Genomic DNA, 26,746 nt, shown 5'->3' on the forward strand with positions numbered 1-26,746 from the left:
GGTTTCAAATTATAAGGCACTGGCATATGTATATAGACAAGTGGGAAAGATGGAGGCATTTAAGGTAAAAAAAAGATTCAATTTCTAAACCATTATTTAATCCAATGCAGTCTTAATTTATGATCCTAAAGTCATTTGCAAACCTTGGTCCCAGCCAAATTCAGGAACCACAAAACCCACAAACTTAATGTTTTTGATATTTTAATTTATATTTTCAAAACAGAATAGAAAATATTATTTGTTCAAATTGATTCAAATGTTTATAATCAACAATCATGTACAAGAGCTCTTATTTAGGTACTTTTTAAAAGCTAAGACCATCTGTTGGAAAAGGTTAAAAATTCTAGAAATGCAGTGCAAAGTGTCATAAGCCATTGTTTCTCACACCAAAAGTTGAACTATTTGACTCCACATAAAAAAAGAAAAACAAAAGCAAAAATGGAGTTTGCTCTGAAAGACACAGTCTAATCTGGAATAGGAACTGCTATACAGTCAGTTATTGACCTTTCCAAACAACAATATAACCCACCCCTCACCCTTCTGAGGAAGTGGGAGCATAACTACCTCTGGAAGAATTGAAGTTCTCACTGCGAGTTCCCATGCCTAATCCTGTGTGTCACTGCACAACTGCTGCTGAGCCCCTGTTCTCCCCTTGCTTCCCATGGAGCTCAAAGCTTAACTTGGCAGCTCGGAAAGTTCTCACTGAAAATGGTTCAAACTGTTTACCATCACATCCTCCCACACACATGCAAAAACCCACAATGTCAAAAGTCAGGGATATTTTTTAAAAAACATGAAAATCATGGAATCCATAACTCCAATGACAGCCATGACAAAAATGCAGTTTTAATGATGGGTCAGCAAAAAGTTCATGTAACCCTAGACTATTCTGTGGAGGGTGAGTTGGAGGGCATAACGTGGTTCATTTTGCATCCTGGAATTTTTTCCTGTTTTATTAGCTAGAATTGCTTAAAGCTTGAAAAGAACCAAGCATTGGGTGCACATGAATTCCATTTTTGACATAATTTTTCAAGCAATCAATATAAAACAATTTGGGTTTTAAAACCTCCTGCTATAAAAATATTAAAGCTATAAAATTAAAATATAATATTTGGTAATATAATATAAAATATAATATATGGTAATATTTAAAATTTATGTTTTACATTTAAAATCTTACTAAGTCAGTCTAGCAGTGGCTAATACAACCTCCCAACCAACCAACAGGGAGGGGAGGAAAAGAGGAAGAAGAAAGAAAAATCTAATTTGTGACAGTTCCTGAAGCAAGGTCAATTCTAGAAAGCAAATCAGATTGAAAAAAAGAAAGTGTTAAACAACAACAAAATAAAACAAAATAAAAACCAGGAGAGGGAAATTAACTATGCAGATATGAAAAATGAGTTAACAAGAGTTTAGAGTGGCAGACTGCTCAAAACTCAAAGCCCTACAGCAGTATGTATGCCACACAAAAGACAGCATAATTTTCAAGTAATCAGTAACTTGTTTAATTTTGCTCAAAAAACTTTAAGGGAGAGAGAAATTAATTTGGTTTAAAAAAAAAAAAAAGTCCTCTTTTATTCATTTCAAGTGCACCTGAACTCAGAGTGAGCAGAATCAATACCATGTAAGTCACAGAAACCATATCTGAAGAAGAGAAAACATGAAGGTGTATTTGAATTAGCCTGACAGGTTCATGGCGTAGAAGAACGTCCCCAGGAATAGCAGGAAGAAGCTTGCTGTTCTGGATCAGGATGTCCTCCTCACTATTGGAAGAATGGGCTCAAGTGTCTCTAGCGAAGTGGCAAATCTTTGACCGTAGAAGCTTCACTGACAAACTCTTTTATTCATATTGAAGTAGCAGACTTTGTAATGAGTAACATGCTATGAAAGAATGTAAGGTCTCTCAGGTTCTTAAAGAATCCCCCTCAATTTCTAATGGTAATAAAGAAATAATATTTGAGAGGACTGAAATATTATACTCCCTCTACCCCTTTCTATTGACAAACTAATCTCTTCTGTCTTCCCCAGAAAATACTATTATATCCTACCATTGCAGAACTGGCAGACTCAGTAGAGAGAGAAAACTAAACATCTGCTCCTATGTTAGGTTTGCTAATACAAAAATAGCTTGTCTGTTATTCCTTTTCTTTTCCAGCGTGGGTACTCCAGTAGCACCAACTCTACAGAAATGATACTATTTCATATTTTTTCCACAACATATACAGCAATTTATTACCCAAAGGTCGCAAAGGACATCACAACGGTGCTCATTTCTCTTTCACAATTAAGTAACATCTCTATTTATAACAAAGATTTAATGGAAAGGTAAAGTTAAGAAAATCAGAAGATACTGAATATACTTTAATACAATCTGACAGCTGGAAATCAACATCATGAAATACTACATACACTGTTTGGGATCTGCCAGTATACATAGATGAAGGTCGCATGAACAGCTCATCTGATGTAATAGTTTACTGTCACTGAAAAGAGGAGGTCTTGTATTACTACTCCCTCCTAATCTGTTCCTTCTTGCTCTACTACAACATCTAGCTATTTGGCACTAGTCCCTTTCTTGTCACTCTGGTGTTTGTTGATCCCTTCCATAAGCATACGTTTTGTGGCAGACAACTAGCTATTCTTTTGCTCAGTTAAATTTCTTACGGGATAGTGAAATAAGTCAGTGGGGTTCTGGATCAGAAGATCACGTTAAATGATAGAAATGTGCAACCAGGAGTCAAGGGTACAGGAAAAAAGAGCCAATATAAAGAGTTAGGTAAGTTAATACTGTCTCATGAAACTGCAGACTTGCTCATTATTTTACAAGGAATTGCCAAATAAATTTTCATATTCAGTGAGTAATCTGGTCAGCAGTCTATTATTCACATTTTAAGTCATTCTTCATGTCCAGCAAGCTAATTTATAGCATATGCCAGATTTGTTATCTGTTCTGCTTCTGTGTGACTATATAGGGAGAATATAACCTTTAGTATACAACCACAAGACTCAGAGATAAGAAATACATATGCTTAATATTTATATAATGAATTTCTAGTATTGGTCAGTTCATACAATTACGTGTGATTTCCATCTTGATTTTAATAATGAAAAATAAGCTTATTTTCAAAAAATCTTTTCTTTTTTCAATAAATGTGAATGACCACTCATATCATTGGTAAACCTGATTTCTTTAATTTTAGTTCCCTATGAATGCAAGAATAAGTTTTTCTACTCTTCATATTAATGCTGGTATAAAACATATTTCTTGAAAGAATTATGAGGAGAAAAGGAAGGACAGACTGTAGGAAAAGACCTTAAGATATTTCACAATATAACAAAATATATTTCATATGAACCACAGAAGCTGAAAGTTTTACTTCCGTTGAGAACTCCTTAAGACACTTTTTCAACAACAGTAGTCCTCCGTTACTCCATTTAAGTACCCATTTTGAAAACAAGCTTTTTCTTTCCTCAACAATTATAAGGTTCTAAACTGTAGAGTAAAATAACTAAGACCAAAATTAAGCAAGAAAAGAAAGTGCAAAGGAGCATTCTGACAAAAAGAAGAAAAAAGCTTGGAAAGAATACTACCAAAGGTCTTGTTAATTGACAGAATTACCAACCAAAGATCCTGTGGCAAGATACCGGATCTTTTGTCCTAGGGGCAGATGGAGCCTGCATATGACAAGAACTTTGATTGCTGTGGACAGTACGTATTGCCAAGCTCGCAAAGTTTCAGATGACTGACCCTGCCCTTGCAGAAGAGGCTTCACAGAAATAATCTCAGCTGGTATGCTATTTATAACTCTTTATGAATCTGAAGTCCTGTCTGCTGGCAGTGTGGGAAGCTGCAGATTTGAGGAAATCAGGTCAGAGTTCCCGTAACTGCAGCTTTGGAAAGATTCTCTTGGCAGGTGGAACAGACTTCCTTCACTCCTTGGGTAAAGAGATGGAATGGGTAATGAAAGTCTGGTCACTTAAAGGAAAGAATAGTAGAAAATATTTTACACACTATTGCATTAGAACAGTTTTACAAGTTGAAATATTGAACTGGAGCATTTATCAACTTCTGTCTGCATAACCAGAAAAAGAGAATTAACAGATTATGCACAAAACAGTGTCTTAGTCTACAAATGACCGCTACAATTACACCAATGTATATTCGCCACGTGAATGTACTCATTTTTGGAGAGAGAGAGAGAAAAAAAAAAGTAAGTTTTCTCAAGGAAAAGCTCAAATCAGTTCCAAGTAACTTAAGATAAAACCAGAAAACAAACAGTTTTAGTAGTGTAAGAGTAGCTCCCTAGAACATTGTTCACTGCAATTTCTGTTAAAAGGTAACTTTCATTCCACTAATTCAGATTACAGTGCACGTTATTTGGATCTCTAAAAAGGGCTAATCTCACAACCTTGATGGAGTTTCACAAATGTAACCAAATAAATGCCTGCAAAACTGCCTGTACAACCATAACAGGAACTTAACACAAAGAGATCAATTCTGTTGTTCAGAGTGGCTGCTCATTCTGTGCTACAAGAGTTTTACTCTTGAAAAATTGCCCAGTCACAGAAGGGAACATCTGTAGTTCACCAGTYTGAGTACAATATATACTTATTGAATTTTTTTGATAAAAATGAATGAACAATAATTACTGTGTGATGATTTTACATAATAAAGAAAAGCCCTCAAGATAGAAAAGAGAGGAATATATGGACATTTATCATATTTTCTTCTTCAAATACATATGAATCCTAAAAATACATCTTTAAGAATTATGTCAAAATCTGAGTTTCTAAGATTTTTGAATTTTATCTCATGCTTGTGTATCTATGGACAACTTAACAATTACAACATTTGTTATATAATTTCTAAAAGTATATGTCACTGTAAGGCAGAAATACCAGTTTTTAAGAACTCCAACCCTCGGTACATACTAAAATGTTTCTAGAAATATACTGAATATTTTATTTCAGGAGGTATAAAAACAGATAAATAATCTTTTATTAATCAAAAATAATAGTTAAAATGTTTTAAGTGCATTTAAATCAAGCTAAGTGTCTTTTGGAGTATTTCAGCAGAGCTTGAATGAAACAATGAAGCCACCAATCCTTATACACAGTTAACTTGCACATAAGAATTATATTACTCAAAGATTTGGAGGTATGAGAGAGAAAAGAGCCATTATTTAGCCTTTCAGCATATCAGTCTGAGTGCTGCAAAGACAGTTATTTAATAAACTTTATGTAACTCCTTGCACTGTAAAGATTAGATAGTGCCTTAAACATTCTGGCATCTAAAAAGTCATATATGAAAGTACAGAGGCAGAAACAAAACCCTATGATTTGTAACTGTTTCAAGAATTATTTTATAATAAACAAGGTTCATTGTGCAAGATGCATTCAGAATTCATGATATTTCCTAATATCTACTAATGGATGAAATAGCTTTTAAATAAGAATTCTGCTGAGCAATATATGAAGGCTAATGTAGCTTTGCCACCCTCAGGCCTTAGGGCTTTTCATACTGTCATAATTTATCAGTAAATTATTCCCATGAACAGGAGACGACATTGTCACTTTATCTTAGCAGGCATTCTTGCTGATCCCCTAGCCAGAGGGCTCTAATGTTAACAGAACAATAGCCACCATTCAAAATCCTCCTTTTCTGCCAACAGGCAGGAACTACCATTTCAGCAGTCAAAGAAAAAAAACAACAGAGTGAGCCTAAAGGGTACTGGGCAGTGAATTTGTAGAGGAAGTGCTTGAATGAAAACACAGGCAACCGTGAATGCATTTTTTCAATATTCTACAACCTTATTGATTACAGAACTATGAAAACAGCTACTTAATCCTTTAAACTTCCCATCAGAGAATGGCAACAATTACAACTCTAAAAAAGCTTTGATTTCATCTTACACTAATATCCATACTGGACCAAAATACACAGAAATATTTTGTATGACTTTGTACAAGTTAAATATGCTCATCTTTTTCCTTGAACCTTTAGAAGTGGGAGAATCCAGTGACTATTTACCTAATGGTCAGGATTAGATCCTATTTTGTCAGACCACAGGAAAAGCTCCTAAATCAGGCAAATTGGGCAATGGGATTTTACAGACATCCCACAAACCTGACCTGAAGAAGAATCCATATTATGTGACTACTAAACAGCCAGCTCTGATCAAGAACAATCATATCATTTTTACCATCTTTGATGAAGAACTGCTAAACAAAACTAGGAAAATTCTGACAACTTTCATATTAAATGGCTGAGAGTATCACTGGCTTTTGATTCATACATGAAACAGTATAAGTATTACTTCCTTGGTAGGTAGGTACAAGTCTTATTTTCCAAGAGTTTTGGACTGTAGTTATTCATGAAGGCTATAAAAAGGTGTCTCAATGCAGTTTCAGAACTCCAACAAAACTGCATCAGCTACAGTTCTTTTTTTTGTTATTAAAAAACAACAGCTTCAATTAAAAAGAATGTTCTTATTGAATCAAGCACTTCTTGTTTTAAAAATAACCACTTGGCTTTAATTCAACTTCTGTAGTTTTACAGCAATTGAAGACTATTGCCACATTTCATCCAATGATATTTTCCATTAAAAATATTTATCATGAAGACAGCATCCTCAGCACTAAATACGAGAGGTCATGACCTAAAGATACAGCCATTTTAAGTAATCCAAGATTTATTTTTCAGTTAAGTAGTTACTTCTGCAAATGAGAAAAACCTATTTTGTTGATGAACAGTTACTGTAGCAAATCTGCATTTCAGAGGGCCAAAGTGTTATTTKTTTTTTTCCTTACAATCTGCTTTTGTTTGGGCGATGTAACAAAATGGCTAGTTTTAGATACTAATATCTTAAAATCAAAACCATCAATAACCTGAATATATCTAAGAGAGAGTTCTGTAGCTATGTGTCCTAGGCTACCACGAATAAATAAATTGTTCAGTGTTTAATTATAAGGAAAAATAAGGAACACACAAACCATCTATGAAACACTCTGAAAGCCGTATGACATCTTCCTTATAAAAGAAATCAACAGAATACTCCAAAGTAAATTGTAACTAACATCCCTAAGTCCTGAAGAAGCTTTCAGTTTGATTCTTTTGTAACCAATATCCATTTAAAATGACAAAAAATTGCAGTTCAGAGGAAGCTGAACATATTAAGTCCATCTTCATTTTCTGAAGGTCATTACGCAACTGCTGACCTCAATTCACAGTATTTTTTTTCCATTTTGTGTTCTATTCAGTAAAACAGTCAATCAAATTACTTGCTTGAGAATGCTATATTAAATACAAGAGTGAGGCATGGATGAACACAACCATAAAAATTAACATGAACCCACATGATCTTCTACCACAACAGAAGCAGCAACAAATTATTCCATGAACCAAATGAAGTATTCAGATATTTTTAAAAAGAATATCATAATGCCATTTCTGTAACAATGACATGCTATGTTTAAAGTTACAGCTGTCTGATTTTTTCAGAAATAATGAATAAGGAGCATTGATATTATGACAGAATCTAATATGCTGGAATAGTCTCTATTCTATGTAGAACCAACCACTTCCAAATTAGCCATTATCATCTCACAATTAATATTCAGACTTGAATTTCATCATGAAAACACTGTCAACTTATTCCCTTCTCTGAAGGAACATGATTTATGTTCCTGTGTCCCTTGGGACCAGGAGATACATCTCAAAACCACACATGCTAGAAAAAGAATGACAATAAGCTCATCCCACCTTCAGTCAGATTCTCTGCTTTCTCTATTCCTTCTCACCCTATCCTTTCAGTCACTTGAATTTCCTTATGCCTTCTTTCACAATCTTCCTCCCATCACGGCCTAATTCTGCTGTTCTCATTCTCATACCTCCTACTGTCTGGTCCTTATATTCTTTTCATATCTTCAGCCTTCCTCTATTTTTGCCTGCCATATCCTTCAGACTCTTCAGTTTCTTGCCTATTTCTGTTGACATGAATCATCCCGTAGGTTTTGTTCCCATATATTCTTCTGTCCTGTTTTCTTAGAAGGCAATCTAATTTCAACTCCACCAGAAAAACAAAGAGGTGACATTTTTGATTGGGGCATCTTGACTTGGAGCATCTACATATATTAAAGGAAAATGGCGACCATTTTGGTTAGATCAGGCTATGGCTTTAATATTATTTACAGCCACAGAAAGTGGCAGCTAATCTTGTTCCATAAAGTGTCACAAATTTGAACAAAAAACAAATTCCTACAGAAAAGCTTATGGAAAAACTACAAAATCTACAAAGAGCCTTTAGAAAGGACCAAGCTTGTCCTATCCTCTAAAATGAAATAAAAGGTTTTACCTATTCATTCAGGTAGAACTCTTTCAAATTAGTGGATTAAACAGCACTGTATTAAACTTTCAAGGAAGGTGGTCAAGGCACAATATTTGAAGACTATTCTGATCCAATTTGTATACACTGAGTATGATAATGATCTATTATTGGCCACCTGAATAAAGTATAACTGTTCCCATATACTGTAGTATCAAAAATTTTTGTGAATTCTGAACAACATCATCTAACACTATTAATGCAATGTATTCAAAAACAGAGGGGAAAAAAGGAATGAGAATCTAAACAAGAGTTACCAGACTCAGTGTTTGGCATGAGCCAGACAAAATCCAATGTCTGTTAATGTATATTACACAATCATATCAAGATTTTTAGCAACAACATTCCTATGTCATACAGAATGCTACAAGAGACTTGGGCAAATGCTGCAAAACACCACTCATTAAGCTTGCTTATTTTCTTGGTAACAACCATCAACAGCAAAATCCTGTTTTATCACTTCTGTTTAGTTGTAGTTGTCCAAAATTTACAACAAATAGCAAAATACACGTAATACAAAATGTTATGAAATTTCTAAACTTGCGGAAGTCCCATTTAACAGCATAAGAATTATTTCCGTGTAATAAAAATTTGTATTGCACCAGTATTCTGAACCTAATGTGATCCAATTAGCTTATTCAAATTGTCTAAACAAGTTAGAGAACTTGTTCATTACAAAACGTATGAAAGCTGCAAAACATGAGTCCTCTCAAATTCTAGTCAGCCCAAGATACTCAGATGTACTTTCAAAATTCATACACAGTATGAATGTATGCAGAAATCAAGGGTTTTCAAGATGTAACTATCTATCTGAAAAACCTATTAAAATTCAAAGGCAGTTTAAGTGTATAAATAGCAGGAAATATTAATAAAATTACCCATATACAATAATAACTACAGTAAAAATTAATTCCCGCAAATAGAATCATGTGATAGAAAGCAGCACAATGACAGACTCACATACCCCTGACACAGCTGAGGACTCAAACACTATGATATGGAAGAGACATCTAAATACTAAAAAATATATATATACATGTGTGTGTGCGCACGTGCGCGCGTGTGTGTGTATATCTATATATATACGTCATGTCAACTGTAGCTAAGTATATTTTTCTTGGTTACATGTAAAATAAATGTTTTTTTAATTTCACTCTAACTTCAATTAGAACTAAATTGTAAAGAATTTTTTGTTAGAAAAGATAAACCTACAAATGAATACATTTTGTAAGCAGTATATGTTAACTAAGCAGTGCCTTGAAAAAAGAAAAAAAAGGAACCATGTAGTTATACTTTCAAGTTATCTGCAGTATTCTTATTTTGAGAAGCTCACGTCATGAACTGAAAAGTGACAATTTGAATTTAACAAGCACAACAGGTTGCCAAACTAAGATTACCGCTAACAATGTTCCCCCGTATGCTGAGCGCTTTCCTGCTCCTGCTGACCTTTCAGCACAGCGTTCAGACGCTATTGGATTAGAGCCGTTAACAAGTGACAGGTGCAGCCAATTAACCAAGCAATGACGTAACTGCGACTTCCAGTCTTAAGCATGAGGCTTGTTCAGAAAATAGCGCTTTTCCATCTACGAGCTCAGTATGGCTGCTTATCAGCCAAACTTAAGAACTTCAAAAGCTCTGTACTGCTGATACAGTTCTCATTAAAAAGTGATTTTGCTGTGAAATAATCCAACTGTGACTATGGTATGCTTTGCTGTTCTCCAACTTGGGAAGTTGTCAAACAATGCGGATTAACCCTTTTACTGAGAGGATCATAAATTTTCAAGCGCACAGAGTCAAAATGAAAACTGATGAAAAGGGTTGTGAGAATTATATGTCAATCATCAAAAATCCATCCAAAAAAGGATGCAAGAAACAAAGTAGTTGCAATATAGCTAAGTACTTATTTAGTCCTAAGAGTATGAACAAAATATTTCAGTATCACAATTCAGAATAAAGTGTCCAGTTGACTTCAGCTCTTCTGTGTGATGGTTCAAAGTACTTTTAGATACTGTTCAAAATTAAATCAAACTTTAATGCTATCAGTAGTCCTTTCCTAATATTAGTGATCACATAGCCTACAGCAATTAAAAAATCCCCTGCATTTTTGGAGGTCTGCTTATCTGAGGATGTGCATCCCAATATCAAAGTGGCCCATCCAGATCACTGCTGCTTCATCTTTTCAAAGATTCTCTTTTGCAATTACCTTTCCAGTTCAGATCTTCTTATTGTTTTGCACTAATCACCATGTCTTATGTCTTCTTAATGGATTAATACATTAAACTAACATTTTTGAGATTGATCCATATTTATCGATTATTTTTCACAGAAGACAATATTGCCATATAAAGTGCCTAGATAGCAGTCATCAGATTTTCTGGACCATGAACAACCCCTCAAAGTGTACTGTAGGCTACAAATGCATCCTTTTCACACATCTAACTGAATATACTGTATGCAATTCAGTAAATTGCTTACTGACCACATAGCAGTCAGTGGATGACAATTTGGAACTACTAGTTCAGAGTACCACTCAGTTATAATGCAGAGTGGTACAATCTTTTCAGTAAAGAGGGATGGATGGTGTATTAGGATCTCCCAAAGTCACAGTAGCAGCAAGCTGCAGATGTGTACATTTGTTTGTGTCCATGCTCAGGAACAGACATACCACAAAACCCACCCCTACCTATCCCAGCAGTAGGGACAATACAGACACCAAACACTGAGTGACCTGGGGCATGGCATAATTTAGTCCAACCCAGCATCAGCCATAGTTGACCTGAAGAAACATATGGATCCAGCAGCAGCTCATGACTATAAACATCTAGCCAGACAGTACATGTGTGGAGACACCAGGCTAGCAAGCTTCACCTGCAACTTAACAGTCATCTCCAGAGACAGATGACGTCTGGAAAGGTCAAGAACTGCTCTAGTGAGATATGGAACAGGACACAAACTCTAACAAGATCTGGTTTGGTGCTAAGCCAGGCCCGTCATTCCTCCAGTGTGTTCCAAGCATACAGAAACTTGGTGCAAAGACACCTGACTTCATGGCATCAACTCAGGTCCAACATGACTTATCAGTTCAACTAAGCAACACATGCTGGGCTGAGGCTGGCTCCTGAAGAGACATTTGTGTGCCTTGGTGTTCCTCCAGTGTTCTGAGAGGGCTTCTTAGGTTCTTTGCCAGGTAAATAAATAAATACCACTTTGGTTCAGTGCCCTCCAAAAAACCCTCCATTCTGGGAGGTCATGAGCACTATGCAAATACACCCAGCAATTCTCTAGAAGCTGGGTTGGGTGCAGCCTAGCTGTTGCAGAAAGAGACTTGATAAACCATGCTGACCTGACACATCATATGATCAAAAATGGTCAACTCCATTGCTCTAAGAATATAGTGCAAGACGACACAAGCTGCCTCCACATGTCACTTGGTAAGCTGGGCAGGACTTACTAGCTCTGATTCAACATTGCAGTAATGTGGTTTGAACAACTTTTAAAACAGAGTCCGCTTTGCAAAGAGTTAAGCTGTATTTCTGTAGCACTACACAAAATCCACTAAAATTCAGCCTGCTTTCTTACCCACTTCTACAGCAATATCTTTTTCTTCTTTTTTCTAATGCCCCCTAGATTTCTCATACTGCATTATTCTCATCTGCCTGCTTCTGTGACCCCTCTTTCTCTGATGCCTCAAAGCAATTCCCCTAATTTTTTGGAAGAAGCGTTGTCACTTACTGTCTGAGCTCTGGGACCCTAAAGAGCTTGAAAACATACCATGGAGACATCTAAGAAGCTGTTGCTGTCAGTAAAATCTGACAGGCTAGAGCTAGTTCCACAAAATTGCATATTCAATACTGCTTTCCCCACTGGATTCAATGGTGCCATCTGAATTACCAGGGTTCTTCCCTCATCTGAGACGCTCTAATGTCCTCTCTATGTCCTGAGAGTGAAAAGCTGATTGGATAGCCATCCTGTGGTACTACTCCAGCCCTTTAACACCTTCTTGGTAATAAAGGCAGTCTCTATAGTATGCCATTCTATATAGAAGATGACAATACCTGATCTAGTTATTAGTAAAGGCAGCTTGGGATAGAGACCATTTTACCATGATGCTTCTCCAGAAAAACAAGAAAAAACTATATGAATTTATTAAATCAGCTGTCAAGTGTCCATTCATAGAGAGACCCAACTTTAACATATTAGAATACAATAGAAACACATTATTTTTTAGTAACAGTGTCATTTAAAAGATGAGTTAAGAATATGGGGGCATTTGGCCTTGATGTTATGATTTTACCACCATCTTTAATTTTATAGTCAAGGCCCATGGAAAATAAAGAATAATTAGCTGTACAGGGAAAAGTGCAAAGCTAGTTATTTGTAATTTGCTGCCAAATCATGGAATAAAAACCTATACAGAACAGAAAAAAAGTATTTTTCTTAATTTGGCCTCAGATGTTACTGTAACAAGGTAAATGTATTTTCAAACAGAAAAATGGTAACTAAATAAATGTTGGCCATTTATTTATGATAACAGACATAGCTAAAGTTAAAGGTATGTATCTTCGAGTATCTTCGAGAAAACCATATTCCTAAATTTGCTTTGTATGTTAGGTATTAAAGTAGTGCCAAAAATAGAAAAGAGTTAACATACGTAGAAAAGAAAAAAAGGATTCAATAGCTCTTTCTCTTCTGAGTAGGAGACATACGTTCTATGGAGATGATATATTTTTGTATCTTTTTGAGTTACTCCCAAAATGGAAAGAACAGCTACTAAAGTTAAGTAATATAAAAAAGCAACAGATCCAGACAATTTGCATCCAATGACTTTTTAAAAGAAGTTTAAAGAGATTTTTGAACCATTTGGAATGCTGGGTTTTAATAGCATAGAACCCTAGGGAATTCCAGAGAAGTGGGGGGAGGGAGGAGGAAAAAAAAAAACCTTAATGTTATATCAGTGTTTATAAAGAGAAAATAGAAATTAGATACTTACAAGCCTGACCTTCATAAACCAATCTTGAGCAAAAATAATAGAACCATTAACACAGGACCAAGAAAAATTTAATTTAATTTAACTCAAAATGGACATAAAGAGAAGAACACCTGTCAAACTAACTTGTGCGAAGCAACAAAACATAGGATTATTTCCGACCAAGTTTACACATGACACAAAGAGTGGGGAAGCAGTGAAACGCCACAGAAGGAAAGGTTAATGTTCAATCTACTTAAGTCATCAGACAAAGTTCAAGGGTGATTTGGTCACAGTTTGCAAGTGAATGTAAGGGGAAGATGGATGTGCTAACAGAACCCTAGCAAATAAATGTGTAAAAGGGTCTAATGATTCTAAGATGAAGCAAGCCAATGGCAGACTGAAAAGAAGAGGCATTTTTATTTATCTAACAAGGCAATTAACCAAAGAAAATTTTAGTAAAGGGAGTATCTTTCAGCAGAAATCTCTATATTAAAATGGGATTTTTTCCTCCAAAAGATAAGCACGAGATAAAAGAATTTAAGTCTTKTGTGCTCTATTAGGTAAAACACTGCATTAAATAATCACAGCAGACTTTTCAGCTTTATCCCCTGAAAGTCCAGGCTTTTTGGATGTTTTCCATTTTCACTAGATAAACAGCTTCTTCTCATTAGAAGCAGATATACCCTTATAAGGATTCAAATTGTTTTTTCTTTACTCCTGCCAACACAAATTCTGTTCACTATCTTGTTTAATGTATCTTGAATTTTATTTCAGAAATAATCAATACAAGTAGTTTTGATAAGAATTTTCATGAATACATTTCTGAAATAAAATATCTAAAGTAGTTTTTCATGCTTATAATTATTATGAAACACAACTCTCTTCCCCATGCTTAAAGACAAGTTATCATGAGAAACAGAAATCTTTATGGAACACACACACACACTGAAATTTGTAAAAGTTATAGCTGCTAAATAAAACACAAAAAAATCCTGTTTTGTTTACATATCTTTGCCTTAATTATGTGCAAAGGATTCTGATCAAAAAGGGAGTATCTGAGTTTGTGCATATTCTTGACTCTTCACCAATAAAAAGCCTGCCCAGTAATGAACCTCAAAAGTTTCTTCTTCAAAATATATTTTATTGTAATAACTATTGCAAAACTTATTGTAATGCTTATCACCATGTTTAGTCAGTTTACTGAATTCAGACTCACTGAATTAGTAAGACTATCAGTTACAGAAACCACAACACTTACAATAAAAGTTTGCAGGATCTAGCCGCCAAAGTGCCACCCTATACTCCCTTGTTCTCAAGTATTCTCCTGTATCCTCAAATACACATAAATTTGAGCTGCAAGAAATTACGCAATTTATCACTCAATCACTCAAAGCAAGTAATTTCACAGAAAGCAAACTGAGGGAAAAAGAAAACAAACCCCAAAATTCGTTACCAAAGTGTATTCACAAGAGCAATAGCAAAGATATATTCATGAAGAGAAGATAACAAGGCTTAAAATTGTTCAAGCACTACTACATTATGAAAATGGTCTAAATAAATTTTGTATCTTTGTGACTACAGATTAGATTTATAAACATGCAGGGTGTTGAAGTGTGTTTATGAGCATGTAATTCATAAACAGTCATAAAATATAAACATTCAGTTTACAAGGTTATAGCAGAATATTAGTCATACTTAACATCCTGTCAATATTCTCAGTAAAGTTGCTTCTCAATACAATGAAAGTATGCTGTCAAACAGAGATTATAGCTTTTATTATCTCTGTGACCATAAACTCTACGTACAAGCGCTGTACCTTGAGATCTAATACTATTTACTAGAGTCATTCAATATAAGATCCAATATATCAACACTAAGAGACAGAAATCAATAAATATTGTCAATGGTTCCAAGTCTTTGCTGAAAACAGAGTGGATCAACTAATAGGAATAAACAGTTACATGTTTTGTAAGTACTCCTCACTACATGGAATCTTAACCAGGACTGCATGCAAACAGATTTGTCATTTATACTCCAAATAAATTTGAAATTGTGAATTTTAACAAGCAATGGAAAAATGATTGAACCTGAAGGATATTATCAATAGTATTACTGTTATTAGATACCTAGATAAAGGTTTAAATTATTCATGTGGAAAGCATTTCATGTCATATAATACCATTCATCCCCCGTGCGCCCCCCCCCCCAAAGGGCAAAAAAAAATCCAAAATAAGTATCTAAATTGAGCAACTTGAATGTGTTCAGAAGAGCTTTTGGGGAAGTGGCACATGAATATTTAATATTTTTGGAAAACCATGATCCAGTAACAAGATATTAACAAAATACAGACTGGAATTGCAACCACTACTATTTAGAACAAAAAATAAGCCAATTTATGGTAGAAACCACAGTATACACATATTGCTTTAATTTCCATAGATTCTGGTATATAATTTCAATTCAAAACATTCTATGCCCACATTCCTCAGAAATGTGAGATAAAAAATTACGTATAAAACAAAGATACAAATTGAAGGTAAATTATCCAGATAAAAATACATTCACAAAAGTTAAACATGCTTTTATACAGTAATTCAAATTATTATTGTACTTAAGGACTGGCATTATTTCACTTAAAAATTTCAAAGTGATTTAAAAAACATACCATAAATGCAATAATCAACCATTTTACTATGCAGAAAAAAAAAATCTTATTAATCAGAGTAAATATGCTGCAGTAGATTTAAACTCTAATAAAAGACATTTACCCAAAACCTTAGTGTAAATTGTTTTTGTGAGGAACAATCAGCAAAGATGAATTAAAAATGAAAAATTTAGAAAGGAAATGGGAATGTCAATGATATTCAGTAGGCCCAACTGTTACGGTAAAGTGATACTGCACTGAAGACAGAGTAGAAGCCTAACAGTAGGGAAAGGACCAAGTAATTTTGTTATTTAAAATTCAGCTGGTGGGAAAGAATAAAGAGAGGATGCTGCTGTGCATGTACAGCTGTAAAGGTAGTGTCCTGAGAAAGGTCCTGCACAGTGGCTGGGTTTGGAAAGGCTGCCTGTACACCTGCGCAAGAACAATGCGGGGAAGGGGAAAAGAGTGCTTTCAACAAAAGATAACAGAGAGAGGAGAAGCAAAAGAAAAAGTTAATTAACCACTACACTGCTCTCAGCAAAAGGGAGCTGAGCTCCCCTGTTGACCCAAGCAAAAGAAAAAAGAAACCTTGATAAAATAACTGAATACCCATGTTGATTTATACTGACATCTACCTCAAGCTCATCACCAAGATAATACCATAATCTATGTCTAAATGCTGTTTATGCTTTGATTAGAAATTTGATATTTCAGCCCTAAGGGAAAACGGTCTTAAAAAGGCAACTATTTGTTAAGATTCTTCCAAAGAATGAGAGGAAATCTATAATCCGACTCGACAACAAAAGATCATAGGTGGGCTCGCAGACAACTCAGTGAAGACCTGTACTCAAAAATGACCAGGATATTAAGTGTTATAAAACAGAATGGAGAATAATAGGAAATATGCCTTTTTATTAAGACAGTGTAGTAGCTACACCTCAGAGGAAAAAATAGGAATAATTAACTTAGTAGCAGTTATCTTTACCATCTGAAAGACTTCCAATCAAATTTTCTCAGTTCATAAAGTTGGTCATTTTATTTTGTTTTGTTGTTAACAAGCAAGCTGCTAACTACTGTTACCTACTAACTGTTACTACCAGAACTTAACACAGCAATCTTTCAGGCAAAAAATGAATTTTATTTCTTTTTTCACATAACGTTCCTAATTATAGAAGATTACACAAGCAGAATTTGATAAACAGCATATCTTATTTGTTCTACACTATTTAAAAAACACCTATTTCCTATTTTTGCTCTGTAATGTTTTAAGGCATGTGAAATATTAAAAATATAGTAAATTATACTATGACTTGACTGTCTAGACACAAACAGCAGATGGGATGAATAAAGAAAATGTCTTTGAACATACTGGAGTCATTCTTCACTAAAGTACCACTTTAAGATGCACTGTTCATATTCTGAAGAAATGTATTCTACAACAGAAACACAAAACCTCAAAATGTCTCTTCCCATGCTACTCTAGTCTGTTGAAACAAATGAAGGAAATGGAGCACGAACATTTAGCAATTAAAAAGTACATGGCTATACCACTGTTAAATCAGTCCCGCTATGTTACAAAAAATCACATGTGCAGCTAAACAATTGAGAGTACTCTAGTGCTTTGAAATGGTACCTTGCCCACAATAGAGTGCTAACAATTCACTGTATAATAAGGATTACACATTCTCACCTTCCATCATGCTAACTGCATTTTCACAGGTCATCTACGCATCCTTTTTTCCAGGTGACTAGACAAATGCACACACAAACTTCACTCAAAAATACACTGACTCTTGCCAAGTAGCAGCAGGATGAAATACACCACAGTAACAATCCAGCCTTTGTCCCAGGCTAACACTCTACCTATTAACATGCTTTGATGCTTAGCCAAGAAAAATCTCAGTGCTGGGATTCTGGGTTTTGTGCCCAAACAATCTGGGTTTGTGCTTAATATGCTATAGGCTGCTTTTAAGTTACTGCCAATCATTAACTCTACAAAGACAATGTCTGGGGTTATTTTTTTCTTTAAATGAATGCCATTAAGATAAAGAATACAGAAAAATCTACATTATTTTGAAAAGAATAAATGAATCATGCAATCCTTAGCAGTAAGTAAATGGTCTTATTCAGAAAAATAAAGTATTTCTAAAACCAATTCAGAAGTAATCTTTCTTTCCTGCATGTCAGTTACAAATTTCTGAAATACTGGATTTCTTGAACAAAATATAAAAAGGAAAAGGAAAAGGAACACACCAGCTACTGAAACTTACAGACAACTTAAGGACCATTTTTTCTTACCAGAGGAAAAGAAGATCATTCCTTCCATTTTCTGAAGCAATTAAAAGAAGACCTTATCAGTTAAAACGTAACTGATCAACTTTTTTTTAAAGAGGAATGGATAAAATTTAAAATCTTAGACTTACCTAAATCAAATATTTTGCTTTCCATAATGAATACTAGTCAGACTGAAGTGTGTGATCGCTTATTCATTGGGAAAAAAGATGCATTTAAAACAAATGAGAATAATAAAGTGTACTTTAAAAGTGTTGGTATTATGATGTTACTTACCATGAAGAGGAGAAAAATCCTAATAACCAAATGACTTGCTAAAACATATAACATGGATTAATACAAGGCATATCATTTAAGGTTCTAATCACACTGAGACTCATTTAGTCCCTGACTCAGAGTCTCTAAGATTGATCTCTATGTATTTTATGCAGTTTGGTTTGGGCAGAAGGTCATGCACATTTTCTGTAACGTTAAAACTAGCTTAAAAGTTCCTCGTTTCTGACAGCTTGCTTCTGGCCCTGGCTTTGTAGCTGACTTTCTTTTTACAGTGACTGTATCAGATATCCATTTTACAGGGAAATCCATAAGCAACTATAAAAGTCTGATTGAAGCAAAAACGACAAGAAAAAATGACCACAGGGAAAGGAAAGGAAGGCAATAACCTTCTGAGACAGTCTTAAAAGAAAAAAAAAAAAAAAGGAAAAAAAAGAAAAAAAGAGTTACTGAATCCCAAGAGTAAGGACTTTCTGTCATTTTAGCCAAAATATGCCTCCCCCTCCTTTGTCCTTCATACCACACAATGATTGTCAGATTCCAATCCAAAGTAATTTCAGTGGTTCTCAGGCTTGTTTCTATGAACTTTACTGAAATGAATAATTGCACTGGAATCATTGAGTCATGTAAGCATTTGCAGGATTGAGCAACTTCCATATGACTGTGGATAAACGTCAATTTATAAATTAGCACTTTGATTTCAAACCCATATTGAATTTATATGCCATGATAAATCACTCAAGTTAACACACACAAGTTAATGTGGAAGTACATCAAAACAAATGCCTGACATGTAAGCAGGTATGACTGCAAGGGATTACATGGCCTGTGGGTGAGTCTGTATATGGTATCATTACACAATTAGGATACTGCTAGCAGAATAAAAGATTCGGAAACGGTTTCCCTTCTTTCAGACAATCTTGAAATATATAGAACAAAACCTCCTTCTTTCTATCTAAAGTGAATCTTTGTGCGTGTGATTTGCTAGTTTAACATTAGCCATAGTCAAGATCAAGCAAGGAACCATAAAAATGTCAAACATTCCTTTTCTGGGAATCTAGTTTATAAAGACACGTTAACATGTAAACACTTAAAAAAAAAAAAAAAAGGGTTGGTATATAGATTACACAGATTAGCTGTGTGTAAAGTTTATATGTTTTAAGTTATTTTTCAAAAGGCAGAAGTTTAAGATTGCTATTACATCTGTATTAGACACACACTCAACCATTGAACTGGAAGAGAACTGCACTAACTTAGAAGAATACATCAAAATAAATTTCCATATCAGGTTTCTTCACATAAGTCACATTAACTCATTCCAAAATTCTATGATATCTAGCCAATGAACTGCTGCCAATTTTTGCCTGTCCTTTTCTCAGTGCCGCAGTGGGGACTTTTCCCTTTTATATCAGGTAGCTCCAGCTCACACACATCTGCTTACCATAAAGCACAGCAGACATGTTCTCTCAGGTAACCCAGACTTAAAGTATTTAGGATTCAGAAGAGTTCCACCTGCAAGGCCATAGGAGTCATACATAAATTAGAATCAGTACAAAGCACTTTCAGTGTAAATTAGGTATTATGCTAATAATATTTCATAGGCCTTTATTTATCATATACATAGAATTTTGTATATTTCTGATATACTCTATAAATTCTCCAAAGATAGCAACCCACTTAAAGTATGTCACAACTCTGAGTTCAGCTGAGTTTTGGATATGCGTGGTGAGGACTGCTGGAAAAAAAGCCTCTACACTTATGAAGCACAAACAGGAAAATGTTTTGTGATCATGACATTAACTTAACATGTAGTAACTGCTTTGTGTACTCTCATGCTATAAAGCTAATTCATAATTAATGGAATAATCAAATCCCTCCTTCCCAAGCAGTTGCACCAAAACCTTTATCTCTTTATCTGGGCCGAGTTGTGTCCAGATTCCCACAAAGTCTTCCTCTAGGGGAGGAACATTATCCTCATGTATAATGAAAACATGTAGATAGGTGTCATCTGCATAATATGGAAATTACATCTCCTGTGTCCTTGCCATGTCTTCACAGCCAAGTTGACATACTTGAATTAGTACCATCACGAGAATTCATGTGATGGACAAGCAGTTATCCTCGAAAGAAAAAATGTCACCTAATTTAGCTATAGTGCTCATCATCTACTGTATCTAAAGCAAATAACAAACCTAATGAAATTCAGTTTGGACATAGGTTGATCAAGATATAGAAAACAGGAAGACTGAAAATACTGCTATACTGCTTTATCTCCTCAATATTTCCCCAAAGTGGAATCTTCATCAATTTAAAATCAAAAAACCTTTGCACCACAACTGATTTTTTTAGCAGAAGCTTTATCCATGTTTGATATACCTGACCCTTTCCATTAGAGAGGTACTGCACCTCCAAAGAAATTTTCAAATGGCATTCCAAGCCAAGACTGAAAGAGCAGGATATAGGAATCCTAATATATTAAACTACTTATGAACAAATAGTAAAACACTCAGAACACTTCTGTTTAGTTTCTTTAAAAGCCACTAAAGGTTAGGATTTAAAAGAAATATCTGATATTCTGCATTAGCACAGGACTGGCAGAAAAGATGTGCTGCTTATGTGTATAACTGAATTTCAGCATGATGTGAGCCTTTCCATTTTCCAGAAAAATTGGTTAAAATTTTTATGGATTTTGAAATAGATGTTGTATTCTACTCGAGAAAGGGGTTGGGGGATAGTGAGGGGAAATTTCCCTTAATGTTTTGAAGAGTAAAGTAATTTTCTTATCCCATCCTTGTCGAGTTTATAGGTTTTCCTGTCAAGACAGTATTTTCAGACCTTTCTGTCAACATATTATTGGACAGGATCGCATGAAAGGAAGTAAGATTAGAGAAGATGAGACTGAACTTCATTGATCTCTAATGGCAACAATTTCAGTATAAAGGATCCTCCCTTAACACTCTTCAGTCTCTTCCAAACCACAAGAGCTATAAGGTCAAAGATGTATAGGTGGCCCCTAAGTATCTAGCTTACATTCTAGTGTTATATATCCAGTACTTTATGTATCAGACTATATTTTAATACATAACATATAGTACCCTAACAGATGGAGCTCTGGAGACGTTATTGATGCACACTGGCTAAGTACCCAGCAAAATTTCCAATATCACAGAATCACAGAATGGTGAGGTTGGAAGGGGCCTCTGGAGATCATCTAGTCCAACCCCCCTGCTCAAGCAGGGTCACCTACAGCACGTTGCACAGGATCACGTCCAGGCGGGTTTTGAATATCTCCAGACAAGGAGACTCCACTACCTCTCTGGGCAACCTGTTCCAGTGCTCTGTCACCCTCACAGTGAAGTTCTTCCTCATGTTCAGCATTCACAAGAAAGTATAAAAATATCTTCCTGAACGCAGCAGGATGAGACTCTGGATTGAATTTAATAAACAGAAGCATAAATAAAATACCGAAATACCTGTACAGGTGTCTTAAAAATGAAAACAAACAAACAAAAAGACCCCACACAACTAAAGAGCTGCTAGAGTTGTTACTCCAGCCCCGAGCAGTCCAGGGGAAAACAAATAAATAAATCAGATGACAGAAGTATTCAGGTTGCAAGGAACCTCAGAATATGATCTATTCTAGCCTCATGCTCAAAGCACATGATATCAACTGTTCTCCCCTCATCTACAGATACAGCCATTATATAAAGCAATCAGGTTGGTCAAGCATGATTTACCTTTGCTAAATCCATGCTGACTCTTTCCAATCAACTTCTTCTCCCTTCATGTGCCAGGACTGGCTTCCAAATGCCACTCCAAGACCTCCTCCATGATTTTCCCAAGGACCAAAGTGAGGCTGACTGGATTATCCTTCTTGCCTTTTCTGAAGATGGGTGCAGCATCTGCAACATCCTTCCATCACAGAGGAATTCAGCAACATTTCAAAGATGATAGACAGCAGCAATGACATCAGCCAGCTCTCTCAGCACCCTCAGACACATCCCATCTGACCCCATAGATTTGAATTGGGTCAAGATTTCTCACATAATTCCTGACTCAATCCTCTTCCACTACCAGTAATTCCTCTCTTCCTTGAACCCTGCCTCTAGGCACAAAAGCCTAGAAGACTTCATTCAGCAGTGGGCCCGTATTTTTCTGTGCTTATTCTTTTACTGTTCATTTAGTGACAGAAGTTCTTCCAGTTGCCGTTGACTTAACTTGCCAATATCAACTCTAGCTGAGCTTTGGCTTTCCTAACACCCTCTCTGCACGTCCTGACATTTCCATACACCTCCTTTATAGTTTGTCCTCACTTCCATGTCCTTTACGGACATCAGTCATGAGTTCCTATTTTAGCTAAGCCAGTCTCTTGACACTTCTACTCCCCCTCCTCACCCCCGGCTGAGTACTGGAATGGACCATTCTTTTGGAGGAGACTGTCCTTAAAGACCTGCCAGGATACCACCTTCCAGTTCCTCAAATAAGACAAAGTCTATTCTTTTGATATCCAAGGTCTGTACTCCGCTACTTGCCTTCCTGACTTCACACAGAAACCACAGATGATAGCAACACAGAGATAAAGGATTATTACTGTCCTTCTTAATCCATTACTAAAATATATATATATATATTTTTAAAGCAAACCACTGTTAAAATACAGGCACCTGAAATTCGGTAGAATAGCCTGTTGGAAGCCCAAATTACAGAAGCTGATTTTTGAAGGTACATCTATCAATAAATGTTTTCTGAAGGATAGTATTTAATAAATGTATTTTAATCAAAGCACTACATTAGACCCCAGAAATTTAGGGAAAAAAACAACGGGAAATACAAACTCAGTTAAATTCAAGTAATGTTAGCTACTCAAAAAGAAAAGTCAGCATTTCTTCCTCAGCAGTTAGGCTATTCTAGCCATGTACTTCATATTGCCATTCAATAGCATATCCATCATAGGGATGCAACTGAAATTGTTGATGTACAGTGAAAATTGTTAAACATTCCAAAATACTATCTTGCTATAGCTGTGACATTCAGAAATAATCCATAAATTACTTCAGTAGCTACATAAATGTAGTCATCTCAAGGTAACAAAATATGCAATAACTAGTTAGCAGTGGAGAAAAATTAAATCTTTATAACTCTAAAGTAAAGAACTTGGGTCAGGCACCAAAGCAAACAATCCTACTTGTTCTAAAATCATTATGAGATCTTTAATGATAAGAACAGGTGGGGAAAATAATTCTAATCCTATTTAATATTCTCTTCAAAAAGCTGCCCAGATACATACAGAAATCTTCAGACCCTTCTAGCCAAGACAGTTTAATTTCTTACAGTTCAGCTAACAAATTTTTTGAAGTTTGGAACATCTAGAAATATTCCTACCTATTTCTATCTGTTTTTATGATTAATCAATGCATTTATGCAGCAATTTCCTTATTTGTACTCTATTTGCACATTGCATATCTTGGTTACAAGCAGCAGTGAAAACTAAAAAAATGCTGGTAGCTCCAAATGTGCAGTACCCCAGCGCCACCTACAGGATGAAAACAAATGTAAAAGAAATATTTTTTAATTATTAGGCTAGAAGATTGTTCACTTTGAAGCATTCAGCTGATCATCTCCAGCCACTGACATTTTACAAAGTGGATGTAATGCTGATGAATTTGATTCCTATTACAATGATGGCAAACACTTCCTTTATCTGCATGTATTTTTTCATTTAACCATCTGTTCTATACTTTGAAGTTTAGGTTTAACCTTTCTAAAAGCAACAGACCTGTGCAATTTCTCTAACAACTTGCCAGAAAAAGTGGGAAATTCTTTTTCCTGAGGTTTCCTACCTAATATGAAATTGGAAAGCCTCTCAACTTATTTTTTAAAAACATACACCAAAGGTTCAAATACACACTAAAATTAACTTCACCATTCTGAGCACTCCTAGTATGATTGCATTTAGAAGTGGTGGTGCCTGGGATCTCAGTACCATGAATTTGAGAAGGTGTCTACTGTTTCCATACTGTTTCTCTGAAACAGATGTGCAAACTTATACAAATGAATACAGATTTGTTGAAAAAGTTATCCTTGTTAAAAAGATACTACTCTGAAAAAATATTATGAAAGGCCAATTATTCTGTTTGCAGATTTAAATTTCTGATGAGATTAACAATTTTGATAGATATCAGATGTTCCTTGGCCCTCTGACATGTTACTCAACATTCCCCTTCAAGCTATGCCTAGTGGATCCAACTTTTTGCTTGATATTCGCACCTCCTACATCTGTGTCTGCTCTGATCAACACCACTTGGACTACAGCAGGTGGTAAAGTCCCATAAAAATATTATCAATCATCTCCAGTGCACTTACAAAACAGGTCACTATTTCAAATAATGAAATGGTCTGCAAATAATGGGCTGCTTATCTTACTTTATCTCATCAGACCTCAAAGTTAATACCTATTCAGATCAACAATGCTATGTCTTTGATTTTCATGTCAGAGGATGCCAGACTACCATTTGGAAAGTAACAGATTCTAGAAGTTGATGTTACCTGTGATACTAAGTGGTGGCTCCCAGGGCTATGGCTCCCAACTGCTAAAACTGGATCTAATAAATAAAGCCCTCTTCTGAGATAAGATAGCCCATAATTCTACTGCTACTGCCCTTAAGACTGGAATAATCACAAACACACAACACCCACCTTCTGGATGAACAGCCGACAGCTTATGGAACACCTACACAAATGTCTCTGAAAATGTGAAAAATATCATGCAAGCTTGGACATAGAATACTTCACGTATTCCAAAGCATATGCTTAGATTTGTGTCTCCTTCATGCAGCAAACTTACTGTTACACCTTAAGCAAGTTTGGTTCTGGTATACATCCCTGAAAAACCCAATGGACAGTTAAACAGATTTTTGGGCAGACTGTTGGAAAGATGGGTAGCAAGTACATACAGTGTCAAATGTCCTATTCTAAAGATTTTGTTTGGCCTCCTTATACTTGAGGATACTGTTTCAGAAAAAGAAAAACTTTCCTTGCAGAATTTTTTTATTTCTGTGTTTTTCCCCTTCACAATCTGATATAGCTATCTAACACTGATCTTTGTCCAAAGCCCGCCATACAAGAACCTAACCTAGATCATTCCTAATCGTTCACAAATTTGAAAGACCAACACACTTTTATTCAGACTTGTGTCCATGATCAAGGACAGCACACTGACCCTAAGAAGGTTATATTTTTTTCCATATAGAACAGTATTATGGATAACATCAAAAACATTATATGGGTGCAGGATTAATCTATCACTGAAGGCATAGTATTGAAAAACAGGAACTACTACTTCCTGCAGTCAGAAAACTGCTTCAGCACAATGTTTCTGCAAGATTTGAGACAGAAAACTACCTGATGTATCCTTGCCCCCCACACTGACACATGATCATTTTTATTGACACAACATAAATATTCATGCAATTTATCACTGGGATTTTTCATGGATCTCAACCCTAGGACTAATAATCAGCTTTTGAGATCTAAGTTACCCATCATCCTCCTTGATTTCAATATACTTTGCTGCGGACAGCTGGTCCACAGCAGAGATGGCACAGCCACCAACTTCCAAAGCAGCCACACAGCACAATATCAAAGATGGCAGAAAGGAAAAACAGTGGACAGATTTTAAAGGATGTCTTGCATATGTCCTCTGAAACAACACCTGGTTATATCTAGCACAGCCATCAAGACAAAGGTGAACCAAATTTTGAGGAGATCAAATATCTTCCCTCTGATGAATATGTTATACTCACCAGTGTCCCCAGGCCCTTCAAATCCACAAAAAAGCAGGGCCTTTCACATTTCATATAGTGTGACTCAGGTGCACTTACAGGGAAAAAAAGAACGAGTAACAGAAAGCCAGTGCTCAGGAAATCGAGTTTTATACTCATGTACATAACACTACACAATTCTACAAAGAGATGAGATTTACGTATGGGCCCAACACTAATGGATTACCATTAATTCACAGATCTGACTACACATACCTTGTTGACTCCATGCAGCTTGCCAAAGCAGAAAAGTTAGTTGCTTTTAACTAAAAGTGAAATCATATGACAGATAAAATGAACGCTCATTTAAATTACAGATTTTGTTTATCGTATCTTTTTATGCTATTATGCTGAATGTTTGATG

At 35.4% G+C, this 26,746-nt stretch overlaps 1 protein-coding gene across 8 annotated transcripts in view; it reads right to left on the minus strand.

Annotated features, from left to right (window-relative positions):
* The window catches only part of CWC27 (CWC27 spliceosome associated protein homolog), a 114,494-nt gene that overhangs the window by 71,065 nt on the left and 16,683 nt on the right, over window positions 1–26,746 (minus strand). The window contains exons 11-13 of one of the 8 annotated variants that reach the window (XM_026056448.1): window positions 26,365–26,437; window positions 22,300–22,474; window positions 20,058–20,074 (exon numbers count right to left, since the gene is read on the minus strand). The exons of 6 other annotated variants lie outside the window; for them this stretch is intronic. In XM_026056448.1, coding sequence (XP_025912233.1) covers window positions 22,346–22,474; window positions 26,365–26,437 — 202 coding nt within the window. In that variant the 3' untranslated portion in view covers window positions 20,058–20,074; window positions 22,300–22,345. Of the gene's footprint in view, window positions 1–20,057; window positions 20,075–21,909; window positions 21,989–22,299; window positions 22,475–26,364; window positions 26,438–26,746 lie in introns of those variants that run through there. One more of the 8 variants, XM_026056446.1, reaches the window with a different exon arrangement.

Source organism: Apteryx rowi, unplaced genomic scaffold, assembly GCF_003343035.1.
Source record: "Apteryx rowi isolate R43461 unplaced genomic scaffold, aptRow1 scaffold_131, whole genome shotgun sequence".
In the NCBI taxonomy this organism is placed as follows: Eukaryota; Metazoa; Chordata; class Aves; order Apterygiformes; family Apterygidae; genus Apteryx; species Apteryx rowi.